The sequence below is a fragment of the Oncorhynchus tshawytscha genome, unplaced genomic scaffold (genome assembly GCF_018296145.1).
Source record: "Oncorhynchus tshawytscha isolate Ot180627B unplaced genomic scaffold, Otsh_v2.0 Un_scaffold_822_pilon_pilon, whole genome shotgun sequence".
NCBI classification, from domain to species: domain Eukaryota; kingdom Metazoa; phylum Chordata; class Actinopteri; order Salmoniformes; family Salmonidae; genus Oncorhynchus; species Oncorhynchus tshawytscha.
In genome coordinates, this window is record NW_024609824.1 from 1,057,364 (window position 1) to 1,074,230 (window position 16,867).

At 46.5% G+C, this 16,867-nt stretch overlaps 1 protein-coding gene across 1 annotated transcript in view; it reads left to right on the forward strand.

Moving 5' to 3' along the window:
• Positions 1-9,704: 9,704 nt before the first annotated feature.
• The window catches only part of LOC121846122 (testican-2-like), a gene marked incomplete at its 3' end in the record, with an annotated part of 46,113 nt that continues 38,950 nt past the window's right edge, over positions 9,705-16,867 (forward strand). The window contains 1 exon segment of the mRNA XM_042319076.1: positions 9,705-10,176. Within this exon segment, the coding sequence (XP_042175010.1) occupies positions 9,988-10,176 (189 nt within the window).

Consider the following 16,867-nt stretch of genomic DNA (forward strand, 5'->3'; position numbering starts at 1 on the left):
CAGGAAACTCTAGGATGTCCCTGTCACCGTGTCAGAAAACTCTAGGATGTCCCCCTGTCTAGGATGTCCCTGCACTTGGCTGCAGACCAATCAAATGCCAGTGGAATTGTGTCAGAAAATGCTGGCGTTCATTTCCGTGGGACATTGTGCTCCATCTCCCCAGTCACGTGCTTCCTGATTAAAAACTTGTCTTCCTGAAGTGTTTACGTTTCAACTGGAGTTAAGGCCTGAAAACAACGTGATTATATTAATGACAAATTGGATTAATGACACATTATATTAATGACATCATTAATGACACATTGGGTAATTATTGGATTAATGACACATTGGATTAATGACACATTGGTTTAATGACACATTGGGGTAATGACACATTATATTAATGATTAATGACACATTGGATTAATGACACATTGGGTTAATGACACATTGGGGTAATGACACATTGGGTTAATGACACATTGGGTTAATGACACATTGGATTAATGACACATTGGGGTAATGACACATTGGGTTAATGACACATTGGATTAATGACACATTGGGGTAATGACACATTGGATTAATGACACATTGGGGTAATGACACATTGGATTAATGACACATTGGGGTAATGACACATTGGATTAATGACACATTGGGATACCATTTGGTTTTGATATTTTTCCCCTCTATGGCATAAGGTTCCACTATTGTGATATGGGATGAATCTATAAAAAAAATATTTTAATAATAAACAGACAAATTATTCAAACTTCTGCATGTTAATCTTTTCATCATGAATTGGCTGGTTGACAGGTCTCAATGCTTGTCGTTAGGTGTGGCTTCTCGTCATGAATTGGCTGGTTGACAGGTCTCAATGCTTGTCGTTAGGTGTGGCTTCTCGTCATGAATTGGCTGGTTGACAGGTCTCAATGCTTGTCGTTAGGTGTGGCTTCTCGTCATGAATTGGCTGGTTGACAGGTCTCAATGCTTGTCGTTAGGTGTGGCTTTTCTTGGCTGTTTACTATAAGGAAAGCTTGTGGTTGCACTTATCATCATGAATTGGCTGGTTGACAGGTCTCAATGCTTATCGTTAGGATGGTGGGTTTAATGTATTCACATTTTGTAGATGATTCCATTTTGAAGTGTGTCGTCAGTTGGCTGGTATTCACAGGTCTCAGTGTTTCTGCCCTCGACTTGGTCCTTTGTGTAAACTGATTATGCTCACAGAGGAGGTCTCGAGACTTTAATGATGGTTCTTCTACAGAAGGGAGAGGAGGAGTCGGAGAAGAAGGGGGAGACACAGAATTGGGGGTTGACAGAGAAGAGGGGGAGACTAAACAGAGACAATGGGAGACAGAGAATGGGAGACAGAAGAGATGGGAGATATTATGACCTGCTGACCGTCACGTCTTCACTACTATCATAGGATGGTGGGTTTAATGTATTCACATTTTGTAGATGATTCCATTTTGAAAGTGAGTCAGTCGGAGTTATTCACATGAAGTGTTTCTGCCCTCGACTTGGTCCTTTGTGTAAACTGATTATGCTCACAGAGGAGGGGAGACTTTAATGATGGTTCTATCTAGAGAAAGAGAGAGGGAGACAGAGAAGAGAGGGAGACAGAGAAGAGAGGGAGACAGAGAGAGAGAGAGACAGAGAAGAGAGAGAGACACAGAAGGGGAGACAGAGAGGGAGACAGAGAAGAGAGGGGGACAGAGAGAGAGAGAGAGAGAGGGACAGAGAAGAGAGGGGACAGAGAAGAGAGGGGGACAGAGAAGAGAGGGGACAGAAGAGAGAGAGACAGAGAAGAGAGGGGAGAGAGAAGAGAGGGAGACAGAAAAGAGAGAGGAGACAGAGAAGAGAGGGAGACAGAGAAGAGAGGGGGACAGAGAAGAGAGGGGGACAGAGAAGAGAGGGGAGGGGGACAGAGAAGAGAGGGAGACAGAGAAGAGGGGAGAGAAGAGAGACAGAGAGGGAGACAGAGAGAGAGAGGGAGACAGAAGAGAGAGGGGAGAGAGAGAGAGAGGGAGACAGAGAAGAGAGGGAGACAGAGAAGAGAGGGAGACAGAGAGAGAGAGAGACAGAGAGAGAGAGAGACACAGAGAGAGAGAGGGAGACAGAAAGAGAGAGGGAGACAGAGAAGAGAGGGGGACAGAGAAGAGAGGGGGACAGAGAAGAGAGGGGGACAGAGAAGAGAGGGGGACAGAGAAGAGAGGGGGACAGAGAAGAGAGGGGAGAGAGAGAAGAGAGAGAGACAGAGAAGAGGGGGAGACAGAGAAGAGAGAGGGGAGACAGAGAAGAGAGGGGAGACAGAGAAGAGAGGGGGACAGAGAGAGGGGGACAGAGAAGAGAGGGGGACAGAGAAGAGAGGGGACAGAGAAGAGAGGGGGACAGAGAAGAGAGGGGGACAGAGAAGAGAGGGGGACAGAGAAGAGAGGGGGACAGAGAAGAGAGGGGGACAGAGAAGAGGGGAGACAGAGAAGAGAGGGGAGACAGAGAAGAGAGGGAGAGACAGAGAAGAGAGGGGAGACAGAGAAGAGAGAGGGGGAGAGAGAGAGAGGGAGACAGAGAAAGAGGGGGAGACAGAGACAGAGAGGGGAGACAGAGAAGAGAGGGGGGACAGAGAAGAAGAGAGAAGAGAGGGAGACAGAGAAGAGAGGGGAGACAGAGAAGAGAGAGGGGAGAGAGAAGAGAGGGGAGACAGAGAGAGAGGGGGACAGAGAAAGAGAGGGAGACAGAGAGAGAGAGGGAGACAGAGAAGAGAGGGGAGACAGAGAAGAGAGGGGAGCAGAGAAGAGGGACAGAGAAGAGAGGGGGACAGAGAAGAGGACAGAGAGAGAGAGGGAGACAGAAAGAGAGAGGGAGACAGAGAAGAGAGGGGGACAGAGAAGAGAGGGAGACAGAAAAGAGAGAGGGAGACAGAGAAGAGAGGGAGACAGAGAAGAGAGGGGGACAGAGAAGAGAGGGGGACAGAGAAGAGAGGGGGACAGAGAAGAGAGGGGGACAGAGAAGAGAGGGGGACAGAGAAGAGAGGGGGACAGAGAAGAGAGGGGGACAGAGAAGAGGGGGACAGAGAAGAGGGGGAGACAGAGAAGAGGGGGAGACAGAGAAGAGAGGGGGACAGAGAGAGAGGGGGAGACAGAGAAGAGGGGGAGACAGAGAAGAGAGGGAGAGAGAAGAGAGAGAGAGAGAGAGGGAGACAGAGAGAGAGAGGGAGACAGAGAAGAGAGGGAGACAGAGAAGAGAGGGGGAGACAAAGAAGAGAGGGAGAGAGAGGGAGACAGAGAGAGAGAGACAGAAAAAGAGAGGGAGACAGAGAAGAGAGGGAGACAGAAAAGAGAGGGAGACAGAGAAGAGAGGGAGACAGAAAAGAGAGAGGGAGACAGAGAAGAGAGGGAGACAGAGAAGAGAGGGAGACAGAGGAGAGAGGGGGACAGAGAAGAGGGGGAGGCAGAGAAGAGAGAGAGACAGAGAGAAGAGAGAGAGAGTAGAGAGAGGGAGAGAAGGAAGAGAGAGGGAGGGAGAAAGAGAGTCCGAGATGACATCAATTAATCCAGCACTTCAATTAAACTCATCAGCTCTTCCACAGCTCACCTCAAGAGACTGACGTGAGGGGAATATGATATAACTGCTAAATAAAATGTCTTCCCGGACACCTTCTTCCCTCCTCCTCGCTAGAAATAATTGACTGAACTGGGCTTTTATACAGCATCCACAGTTTAAGTGCAGCATCTCACTTGATTATTCCACTTCGATGTGTGTCCCAAATGCTGCTCTATTCCCTTTATAATGCATGGCTTCTGACCATGGAATAGGAGTCATTTGGGATGCCCCCTAAGTCTGAGGGCCCTGGTTGAATGTAGAGCACTACATAGGGGAAAAGGTACAATTGTTTTGATTTATTTTACCTTAATTTGCAAGTCAGTTAAGAACAAATTCTTATTTTCAGTGACGGCCTAGGAACAGTGGGTTAACTGCCTGTTCAGGGGTAGAACGACAGATTTGTACCTTGTTCAGGGATTTGAACTTGCAACCTTCCGGTTACTAGTCCAGCGCTCTAACCACTAGGCTACTCTGCCTCCCCGAGAACCTTGGGACGCGGGTCCAAGGTTCTCCCACTCAGGACATATGGGATTCACAACATCCACATGGGGGTAATAGGAACAATTATTTATTCCAAAGAGAGCTGCTGCTACTTCATAAACTCAGCAACAAAAAAAGAGATCTCACTTGCTGTGAGATGTTACCCCACTCTTCCACCAAGGCACTTGCAAGTTCCCTGACATTTCTGGGGGGAATGGCCCTAGCTCTCACCCTCCGATCCAACAGGTCCCAGACGTGCTCAATGGGATCTTCGCTGGCCAAGGCAGAACACTGACATTCCTGCCTTGCAGGAAATCACACACAGAACGAGCAGTATGGCTGGTGGCATTGTCCTGCTGGAGGGTCATGTCAGGATGAGCCTGCAGGAAGGGAACCACATTGAGATTGCCTACAATGACAACAAGCTCAATCCGATGATGCTGTGACACACCGCCCCAGACCATGACGGACCCTCCACCTCCTAATCGATCCTACTCCAGAGTACAGGCCTCCATGTAATGCTCATTCCTTCTACGATAAACGCGAATCCGACCATCACCCCTGGTGAGACAAAACCGCGACTTGCCAGTGAAGAGCACTTTTTACCAGTCCTGTCTGGTCCAGCGACGGTGGGTTTGTGCCCATAGGCAACGTTGTTCCCGGTGATGTCTGGTGAGGACCTGCCTTACAACAGGCCTACAAGCCCTCAGTCCAGCCTCTCTCAGCCTATTGCTGAGAGTCTGAGCACTGATGGAGGGATTGTGCGTTCCTGGTGTATCTCAGGCAGTTGTTGTTGCCAACCTGTACCTGTCCCGCAGGTGTGATGTTCAGATGTACTGATCCTGTGCAGGTGTTGTTACACGTAGTCTGCCACTGCAATTAAGATCAGCTGTCCATCCTGTCTCCCTGTTGCGCTGTCTTAGGTGTCTCACAGTACGGACATTGCAATTTATTGCCCTGGCTACATCTGCAGTACGCATGCCTCCTTGCAGCATGCCTAAGGCACGTTCACACAGATGAGCAGGGATAGTGTCTTAACGACCGTTCACTTCCTGGTTAGATTTTTCTCAGGTTTCCGCCTGCCATATGAGTTCTGTTATACTCACAGACATCATTCAAACAGTTTTAGAAACCTCAGAGTGGTTTCTATCCAATACTACTAATAATATGCATATATTAGCATCTGGGACAGAGTAGGAGGCAGTTCACTCTGGGCACGCTATTCATCCAAAAGTGAAAATGCTGCCCCCTATCCCAAAAAAGGTTTTAAACCTTTTACAATGAAGATCTGTGAAGTTATTTGGATTTTACGAATTATCTTTGAAAGACAGAGTCCTGAAAAAAGGACGTTTCTTTTTTTGACTAATTTATTTTACTGCTGTCACTTAGTCCACATCACTGTAATCTCTACTTCACATGTTACTACTGTCACTAGTCCACATCACTGTAATCTCTACTTCACATGTTACTGCTGTCACTAGTCCACATCACTGTAATCTCTACTTCACATGTTACTGCTGTCACTAGTCCACATCACTGTAATCTCTACTTCACATGTTACAGCTGTCACTAGTCCACATCACTATAATCTCCTGGATGCCCACGGACATGTATCTATTCCACAAGAGATAGGCCTTCTCAGATTCCCCTTCTCCGGCAGCAGTAATAGGATACATCCCAAACACTGTAATCTCCTGGATGCCCACTGGCATGTATCTATTCCACAAGAGATAGGCCTTCTCAGATTCCCCTGCTCCGGCAGCAGTAATAGGTTACGTCCCAAACGTGCACCCTTTTCCCTTTATAGTGCTCTACTGCTACCTTTAAATAGGGTTCATATGGCTCTGGTCAAAAGTAGTGCACTATATAGAGAATAGGGCGCCATTTTGGGAGTCAGCCCCCTCATAGTATGTCTGCCTAGTCCACCGTGTGACCACTACTATGGCTGTTGATGGATTAGAACAGACGACCTGTAGGCTCATACAAGACCTCTTCATTTAGAGAGAAATCTGAAATAGTCTCTCCCTTCTCCCTCTCCTCTCTCTGTATTTTATGTCTCTCTATCTCTCCCTTCTCTGTCACTCTTTCTTCTGTCTCTCCCTTCCTTCCTCTTTCTCTCCTCTGTGGATGAAGAGCATCAGATTGGAGCCTGGTCTCAACCAGACCTGTCATCCATGTCCTGGTCTGAGTCTCCCCTCTAACATGGTGAACCAGCTTTAACCCTCATCAGTACTATGTTGTCCTGGTCTGAGTCTCCCCTCTAACATGGTGAACCAGCTTTAACCCTCATCAGTACTATGTTGTCCTGGTCTGAGTCTCCCCTCTAACATGGTGAACCAGATTTAACCCTCATCAGTACTATGTTGTCCTGGTCTGAGTCTCCCCTCTAACATGGTGAACCAGCTTTAACCCTCATCAGTACTATGTTGTCCTGGTCTGAGTCTCCCCTCTAACATGGTGAACCAGCTTTAACCCTCATCAGTACTATGTTGTCCTGGTCTGAGTCTCCCCTCTAACATGGTGAACCAGCTTTAACCCTCATCAGTACTATGTTGTCCTGGTCTGAGTCTCCCCTCTAACATGGTGAACCAGATTTAACCCTCATCAGTACTATGTTGTCCTGGTCTGAGTCTCCCCTCTAACATGGTGAACCAGCTTTAACCCTCATCAGTACTATGTTGTCCTGGTCTGAGTCTCCCCTCTAACATGGTGAACCAGCTTTAACCCTCATCAGTACTATGTTGTCCTGGTCTGAGTCTCCCTCTAACATGGTGAACCAGATTTAACCCTCATCAGTACTATGTTGTCCTGGTCTGAGTCTCCCCTCTAACATGGTGAACCAGCTTTAACCCTCATCAGTACTATGTTGTCCTGGTCTGAGTCTCCCCTCTAACATGGTGAACCAGCTTTAACCCTCATCAGTACTATGTTGTCCTGGTCTGAGTCTCCCTCTAACATGGTGAACCAGCTTTAACCCTCATCAGTACTATGTTGTCCTGGTCTGAGTCTCTCCCTCTAACATGGTGAACCAGCTTTAACCCTCATCAGTACTATGTTGTCCTGGTCTGAGTCTCCCCTCTAACATGGTGAACCAGCTTTAACCCTCATCAGTACTATGTTGTCCTGGTCTGAGTCTCCCCTCTAACATGGTGAACCATTTAACCCTCATCAGTACTATGTTGTCCTGGTCTGAGTCTCCCCTCTAACATGGTGAACCAGCTTTAACCCTCATCAGTACTATGTTGTCCTGGTCTGAGTCTGTTCCCTCTAACATGCTGTGAACCAGCTTTAACCCTCATCAGTACTATGTTGTCCTGGTCACGCAGTCTCCACATACACTCTAACATGGTGAACCAGCTTTAACCCTCATCAGTACTATGTTGTCCTGGTCTGAGTCTCCCCTCTAACATGGTGAACCAGCTTTACACCCTCATCAGTACTATGTTGTCCTGGTCAAAAGTCTCCCCTTCTGCAACTGGTGTTCAGCATTTAACCTGATTCAGTGAAAACTATGTTGTCCTGGTCTGAGTCTCCCATAACATGGTGAACCAGCTGGCCGTCCTAACCCTCATCAGTACTCTGTTGTCCTATTTACTAGATTGCTGTTCACAGCTGCTCTTGCTGAATGAAAACACATCGATCAATACGCACGCACGGACGCTTCTGTGACTGTGTGCTGGTACGCTCAATAATTCATACATTTATATCAGTTCTGTGACTGTGTGCTGGTACGGCTCAATAATTCATACATTTATATCAGTTCTGTGACACAGTGCTGGTACACTCACACACACACACATCAGTTCTGTGACTGTGTGCACACACACACACACATTCATACATTTATATCAGTTCACACACAGGTACGGCTCAATAACACATACATTTATATCAGTTCTGTGACTGTGTGCACACACACTCAATAATTCATACATTTACTATCAGTTCTGTGACTACAGTGCTGTTCGGCTCAATAATTCATACATTCCTGCAGTTCTGTGACTGTTTGTTCAGCATCAATAATTATGACATGAGTTCTTGATGATGAAAATTCAATAATTCACCATTTATATCAGTTCTGTGACTGAGTGCAAGGGCCAATAATTCATACATTTCTATCAGTTCTGTGACTGTGTCCTGGAACGGCTCAATACTTCTCAATATCAGTTCAAAGTAAAAACGCATCTAGTTGATTCAACTAGTTATCATTATGTCCAGTGTGTCACATGACTGGTGCAGTGAAGAGAAAACACATCGATCAATAAGGGTAAAGGACTGCTTCTGTGACTGTGTGCTGGTACGACTCAATAATTCATACATTTATATCAGTTCTGTGACTGTGTGCTGGTACGACTCAATAATTCATACATTTATATCAGTTCTGTGACTGTGTGCTGGTACGGCTCAATAATTCATACATTTATATCAGTTCTGTGACTGTGTGCTGGTACGACTCAATAATTCATACATTTATATCAGTTCTGTGACTGTGTGCTGGTACGGCTCAATAATTCATACATTTATATCAGTTCTGTGACTGTGTGCTGGTACGACTCAATAATTCATACATTTATATCAGTTCTGTGACTGTGTGCTGGTACGGCTCAATAATTCATACATTTATATCAGTTCTGTGACTGTGTGCTGGTACAACTCAATAATTCATACATTTATATCAGTTCTGTGACTGTGTGCTGGTACGACTCAATAATTCATACATTTATATCAGTTCTGTGACTGTGTGCTGGTACTGCTCAATAATTCATACATTTATATCAGTTCTGTGACTGTGTGCTGGTACGACTCAATAATTCATACATTTCTATCAGTTCTGTGACTGTGTGCTGGTACGACTCAATAATTCATACATTTCTATCAGTTCTGTGACTGTGTGCTGGTACGACTCAATAATTCATCCATTTCTATCAGTTCTGTGACTGTGTGCTGGTACGACTCAATAATTCATACATTTCTATCAGTTCTGTGTGCTGGTACGACTCAATAATTAATACATTTCTATCAGTTCTGTGATTGTGACTGTGTGCTGGTACAACTCAATAATTAATCCATTTATATCAGTTCTGTGACTGTGTGCTGGTACAACTCAATAATTCATACATTTCTATCAGTCCTGTGACTGTGTGCTGGTACGACTCAATAATTCATACATTTCTATCAGTCCTGTGACTGTGTGCTGGTACGACTCAATAATTCATCCATTTCTATCAGTTCTGTGACTGTGTGCTGGTACAACTCAATAATTCATACATTTCTATCAGTCCTGTGACTGTGTGCTGGTACGACTCAATAATTAATCCATTTATATCAGTTCTGTGACTGTGTGCTGGTACGACTCAATAATTCATCCATTTCTATCAGTTCTGTGACTGTGTGCTGGTACGACTCAATAATTCATCCATTTCTATCAGTTCTGTGACTGTGTGCTGGTACGACTCAATAATTAATACATTTCTATCAGTTCTGTGACTGTGTGCTGGTACGACTCAATAATGAATCCGTTTCTATTTGGTAGACTGAAGACAAGTAGGACAATAAGAAGAGGGATAAACACTTTAAAACCCGTTTTACTTGTTAATTAAGACCAAATAACCATCTAAAGTGCAGTATTGTATGACAGTGTTGTATAATAGACTACTAAATGGAAGAGTCAAATGCATGTTAGGCTATTGCTGGCTTCACTCATTCAATTAGAAACACGGTTTAGAATAACACCATTTCACTGGCGTCTCTCTCTCTCATATTCATGCTCGCTCTGCCCTGATCGCACTGCTGTAAACTCGTCTATGAGAAACGCGTAGTCTATTCGAGTCGGGCTGCCTGGCTACATCGCATCGTTAAAACCTTGGTTTAGAGGACAGGATAAGATATAGCGGCTACTAAAACAGCAACACAAATATGGTCGGGATGAGAGATGTGGTTTGCCTCCTGCTGCCAGCCGTCGTGCTGTTCGGCACATCGATGCAGGTGGAAGTGAAAGGTGGGAAAGAGGGAGAAAAAGCAGGGAATTTCATGGAAGATAAGCAATGGCTATCAACCATTTCTCAGTACAGCCGGAAGATCAAACACTGGAATCGCTTCAGAGACGTGAGTTGGCTATTTTAAATGAATACTATTTTGTTTGGAATGAAATTGAAAATATTACGCTGTAGGCTAATGATGTGAGGTTGAACGAATAGACTAGGCCACCGGGTGTGTTGTAACCTGATGGTAACCCTAGGCAGTAACGGAGGTGATATGTTTATAACCAAACAGGTAATGTAGCTAATTGCGCGGCACAGTTGACCCGCTCTTGAATGCGCCTCACTGATAGGCAACAATAACATGCAACGGCAACATGAATACAACGCAAATTCACCTCATGAATACAATTCTAAAGGTTATAATAATACAGTTACTATAACAACGCTTCATTATGTGGAATCTGCTGCTTTATATATATATATATAGTTCGTCATAAGGTGTAGGCTATACCTAACATTGAGTTCGTCTAAACCTCTGCGCCGGTTAATTTTATTTATTTGTACCTTTATTTAACTAGGCAAGTCAGTTTAGAACAAATTCTTATTTACAATGGTAGCCTATGAACAGTGGGTTAACTGCCTTGTTCAGGGGCAGAACGAGAGATTTGTACTTTGTCAGCTCGGGGATTCGATCTAACAACCTTTCGGTTACTGGTCCCCGCCCTCCCCAGGCTACCCCGCCCTGTGTATAAGACAAGCTTTGGTTAGGCTCTAGCAGCATGTTATGAACTTGTATGTTTTAACTTGCTGGGTTGTTATTCCAGACTTAATTGATTTCTAACATAATGTCATGTCGATATAAGCCGAGTCGGTTTTACAGTAGTATAGAGCCCCACTTCATTTTTCCTAAATAATGTCTACTCCTTCATTTCTGCGCTAGTCGAAATCAATACGCAGTTATTCAATGCACAGCCCTACACAATAACGTATTAGTTGTGTAGAAAATGCCCACGGACACATTTGGACAGATTCTCGTAATAGGCTTATTCTGAAGGACAATGATACACTAGTCTATAGTTAACACAACACCGACGTCTATTGCAACGTTGATAGATGGGAGGTTGTTGATCCCGACTCAAGTCATACAGTGGGGTTGCAATACAAAGTGCTTGATATAATGCCCAGTGTCATAGTTGATCTGCCTTGTCTTTTGTAAAGTGGAAAACGATTTACTGTGTGTGTGTGTGTGTGTGTGTGTTCCCTATATTTTGCACTACTTTTAACCAGTTGTTTGTGGGTAACTTTGATTGATATTAAATCCAGACGTGGGTAACTTTGATTGATAATAAAACCAGGGCATTGGGCAGAGAATGTATTTGCTGGTCTATATTTATGTATCTGGTTGCCCGCTGCATATAAAATCTGCCTCTATAGTCGGAGACTGTTGAAGAAAGACAAGAGGCAACACACAGAGAAAACAAGCCCATGACTCACCCTGTGGACTCGCTGTCCGGCCCGTGACTCACCCTGTGGACTCGCTGTCCGGCCCGTGACTCACCCTGTGGACTCGCTGTCCGGCCCGTGACTCACCCTGTGGACTCGCTGTCCGGCCCGTGACTCACCCTGTGGACTCGCTGTCCGGCCCGTGACTCACCCTGTGGACTCGCTGTCCGGCCCGTGACTCACCCTGTGGACTCGCTGTCACCCGGCCCTGTGACTCACCCTGTGGACTCGCTGTCCGGCCCGTGACTCACCCTGTGGACTCGCTGTCCGGCCCGTGACTCACCCTGTGGACTCGCTGTCCGGCCCGTGACTCACCCTGTGGACTCGCTGTCCGGCCCGTGACTCACCCTGTGGACTCGCTGTCCGGCCCGTGACTCACCCTGTGGACTCGCTGTCCGGCCCGTGACTCACCCTGTGGACTCGCTGTCCGCCCGTGACTCACCCTGTCCGCTGCCCGTGACTCACCCTGTGGACTCGCTGTCCGGCCCGTGACTCACCCTGTGGACTCGCTGTCCGGCCCGTGACTCACCCTGTGGACTCGCTGTCCGGCCCGTGACTCACCCTGTGGACTCGCTGTCCGGCCCGTGACTCACCCTGTGGACTCGCTGTCCGGCCCGTGACTCACCCTGTGGACTCGCTGTCCGGCCCGTGACTCACCCTGTGGACTCGCTGTCCGGCCCGTGACTCACCCTGTGGACTCGCTGTCCGGCCCGTGACTCACCCTGTGGACTCGCTGTCCGGCCCGTGACTCACCCTGTGGACTCGCTGTCCGGCCCGTGACTCACCCTGTGGACTCGCTGTCCGTGACTCACCCTGTGACTCGCTGTCCGGCCCGTGACTCACCCTGTGGACTCGCTGTCCGGCCCGTGACTCACCCTGTGGACTCGCTGTCCGGCCCGTGACTCACCCTGTGGACTCGCTGTCCGGCCCATGACTCACCCTGTGGACTCACTGTTGACTCACCCTGTGGACTCGCTGTCCGGCCCGTGACTCACCCTGTGGACTCGCTGTTGACTCACCCTGTGGACTCGCTGTTTTGACTCACCCTGTGGACTCGCTGTCCGGTTGACTCACCCTGTGGACTCGCTGTCCGGCCCGTGACTCACCCTGTGGATTTCCGGCCCGTGACTCACCCTGTGGACTCGCTTTGACTCACCCTGTGGACTCGCTTCCGGCCCGTTTCACCCTGTGGACTCGCTATTGACTCACCCTGTGGACTCGCTGTCCGGCCCGTGACTACCCTGTGGACTCACCCTGTGGACTGTCCGGCCCGTGACTCACCCTTGGACTCGCTGTCCGGCCCGTGACTCACCCTGTGGACTCGCTGTCCGGCCCGTGACTCACCCTGTGGACTCGCTTCCGGCCCGTGACTCACCCTGTGGACTCGCTGTCCGGCCCGTGACTCACCCTGTGGACTCGCTGTCCGGCCCGTGACTCACCCTGTGGACTCGCTGTCCGGCCCGTGACTCACCCTGTGGACTCGCTGTCCGGCCCGTGACTCACCCCTGTGGACTCGCTGTCCGGCCCGTGACTCACCCTGTGGACTCGCTGTCCGGCCCGTGACTCACCACTGTGGACTCGCTGTCCGGTGGTGACTCACCCTGTGGAGACAGCTGGCCCGTGACTCACCCTGTGGACTCGCTGTCCGTTTTGCCCGTGACTCACCCTGTGTGTCAGTCTGCCCTGACTCTTTGTTTATTTATTCTTGTCCGGTTGGTTTATAAGCTGTAAGTTCTGCTTGTTTATTATTTGTTTATTTAATTTATTGTTTTGTTTATTTATTTGTTTATTTAGTTATTTTTATTGTTTTTTGTTTATTTATTTGTTTATTTATTTATTTTTATTTTTTATTTATTATTTTATGTATGTATGTTTTGTTTATTTGTTTTTTAAATATTTTTATTTTGTATTTATTTTTTAAAAAATATTTTTTGTTTGTTTATTTGTTTATTTATTTTAGAGAGACTCGATTCAGTCTCACATGACAGGAAAAAGGGGATCCACTGTGTGGCACAGTGGCACCAGACCAGACAGTGGGCGCTGTGTGTGTGTCAGTCTGTCTCTCTCGCTCAGTCTGTGCTGTGTGTGTGTCAGTCTGTCTCTCTGTGTGTGACTGTGTGTGATTGATTGATATTTGATTGACATGATGACTCCTTGCTGTCCCCAGTCCACCTGGCCGTGCTGCTGCTCCAGTTTCAACTGTTCTGCCTTATTATTATTCGACCATGCTGGTCATTTATGAACATTTGAACATCTTGGCCATGTTCTGTTATAATCTCCACCCAGCACAGCCAGAAGAGGACTGGCCACCCCACATAGCCTGGTTCCTCTCTAGGTTTCTTCCTAGGTTTTGGCCTTTCTAGAGAGTTTTTCCTAGCCACCGTGCTTCTACCCCTGCATTGCTTGCTGTTTGGGGTTTTAGGCTGGGTTTCTGTACAGCACTTTGAGATATCAGCTGATGTACGAAGGGCTATATAAATACATTTGATTTGATTTGATTTGTGTGTGTCAGTCTGTCTCTCTCGATGTGTGTGTGTCAGTCTGTCTCTCTGTGTGTGTGTCAGTCTGTCTCTCTCGCTGTGTGTGTGTCAGTCTGTCTCTCTGTGTGTGTGTCAGTCTGTCTCTCTCTGTGTGTGTGTGTCAGTCTGTCTCTCTCTGTGTGTGTGTCAGTCTGTCTCTCTCTGTGTGTGTGTGTGTGTGTCAGTCTGTCTCTCTGTGTGTGTGTGTCAGTCTGTCTCTCTCTGTGTGTGTGTCAGTCTGTCTCTCTCGCTGTGTGTGTGTCAGTCTGTCTCTCTCTGTGTGTGTGTCAGTCTGTCTCTCTCGCTGTGTGTGTGTCAGTCTGTCTCTCTCTGTGTGTGTCAGTCTGTCTCTCTCTCTGTGTGTGTCAGTCTGTCTCTCTCTCTGTGTGTGTCAGTCTGTCTCTCTCTGTGTGTGTGTGTCAGTCTGTCTCTCTGTGTGTGTGTGTGTCAGTCTGTCTCTCTCTGTGTGTGTGTCAGTCTGTCTCTCTCTGTGTGTGTGTGTGTCAGTCTGTCTCTCTCACTGTGTGTGTGTGTGTCAGTCTGTCTCTCTCTGTGTGTGTGTCAGTCTGTCTCTCTCGCTGTGTGTGTGTCAGTCTGTCTCTCTCTCTGTGTGTGTGTCAGTCTGTACCTCTGTGTGTGTGTGTGCGTCACTGTTTGTACGGTGGAGACTGAGCTGAGGACTCCCCCTCAGTGCCAAGGACAGGAACACAACACATGGCTTCATCTCAATGCCAGGGAAGGATACTTAGGGAGTGTCCCAGATGGAACCCTATTCCCTATATACTTCCCTATCCAGGGCCTTCAGAAATTATTCACACCCCTTGACTTATTTAACAGCCTGAATTCAAAATGAATTAAATTGTTGTTGTTTTCCCTCACCCTCCTACTGTATGTACACACAATATCCCATAATGACAGTGAAAACACGTTTTTAGATAAATAAATCAAAATTAAGTACATAAATATCTTATCAATCAATCATATGTATTTATAAAGCCCTTTTTACATCAGCTGATATCTCAAAGTGCTGTACAGAGACCCAGCCTAATACCCCAAACAGCAAGCAATGCAGGTGTAGAAGCACGGTGGCTAGGAAGAACTCTCTAAAAGGCCAGAACCTAGGAAGAAACCTAGAGAGGAACCAGGCTATCATTTACATAATTATTCACACCCTAGAATCAAAACTTTACTGAAGCACCTTTGGCAGCGATTACAGCTGTGAGTCTTTCTGGGTGAGTCTCTAAGAGCTTTCCACACCTGGATTGTGCAACATTTGCCCATTATTCTTCTAGAAATTCTTCAAGCTCTGTCAAGTTGCTTGTTGATCATTGCTAGACAACCGTTTTCAGGTCTTGCCATATATTTCCAATTATATTTAAGTAAAAACTGTAACTCGGACACTGAGGAACATTCACTGTCTTCTTGGTTAGCGACTCCAGTGTAGATTTGACATTGTGTTTAATTTGTTGTCCTGATGAAAGGTGAATTTGTCTCCCAGTGTCTAGTGGAAAGCAGATTAAACCAGGTTTTCCTCTAGGATTTTGCCAGTGCTTAGCTCCTCCATTCAGTGTATTCTTTTATCCTGAAAAACACCCCAGTCCTTAACGATTACAAGCATACCCAAAACATGATGCAGGCACAATTATGCTTGAAAATATGGAGAGTGGTACTAAGTCATGTGTTTTATTGGGTTTTTCCCCAAAAACAACACTTTGTATTCAGGACAAAAAAAATATTGCTTTGCCACATTTGTTGCAGTATTACTTCAGTTCCTTGTTGCAAACAGGATGCAGGTTTTGGAATATTTGTATTCTGTACAGGCATCCTTCGTTTTATTCTGTCATTTAGGTTAGCATTGTGGATTAACTACAATGTTGTTTATCCATCCTCAGTTTTCTCTTATCACAACCATTAAACTCTGTAACAGTTTTAAAGACACCATTTACCTTATGGTGAAATCCCTGAGCGGTTTCCTTCCTCTCCGGCAACTGAGTTAGGAAGGACGCCAGTATCCTTGTAGTGACTGGGTGTATTGATACACCATCCAAAGTGTAAATAATAACCATCATGCTCAAAGGGATATTAAATGTCTGCTTCTTTAAAAATGTTTAGCCATCTACCAATAGGTGGCCTTCTTTGCCTTGTGTGTAGGTCAGTGATGGAAAAATCTCAATTGAATCCATTTTAAATTCAGGCTGTGACACAACAAGATGTGGGAAAAGTCAAGGTCATAGGGTGCCATTGGAATAGGGTGCCATTGGAACAGGGTGCCATTGGAATAGGGTGCCATTGGAATAGGGTACCATTGGAATAGGGTGTCATTGGAATAGGGTGCCATTGGAATAGGGTGCCATTTGGAATAGGGTGCCATTGGAATAGGGTGCCATTGGAATAGGGTGTCATTGGAATAGTGTTCCTTTTGGGATGCAGCCTTGGTCTCAGTGGAAGGATACTTAGAATCTGTGGTTCTACAGCAGTGTCTTTAAACACAGCTGTTTCAAATAACCAACTCGTCATCAATCTTTGAACAAAAAACGCACCCAGGAGGGGCCCCAGAACCAAGTTTGTGAACCCCTGATCTACAGCATAGCAGCATTGTGATGGCAGGGCGAGACCAATTTTATCCAAAGCCGAGTTTCCAAAGCTTTCATCCATTTACTAATGAGTGGTGCCTGCATGAATTGAACTCACTCTCCTGGTGTTGCAAGCACCAACGCCACCGTGCTCCACCAACTGAGCCACAGAGGACTGCACTGAGATGCATCATCTAACTAAGAGATAATGAGCAGATTA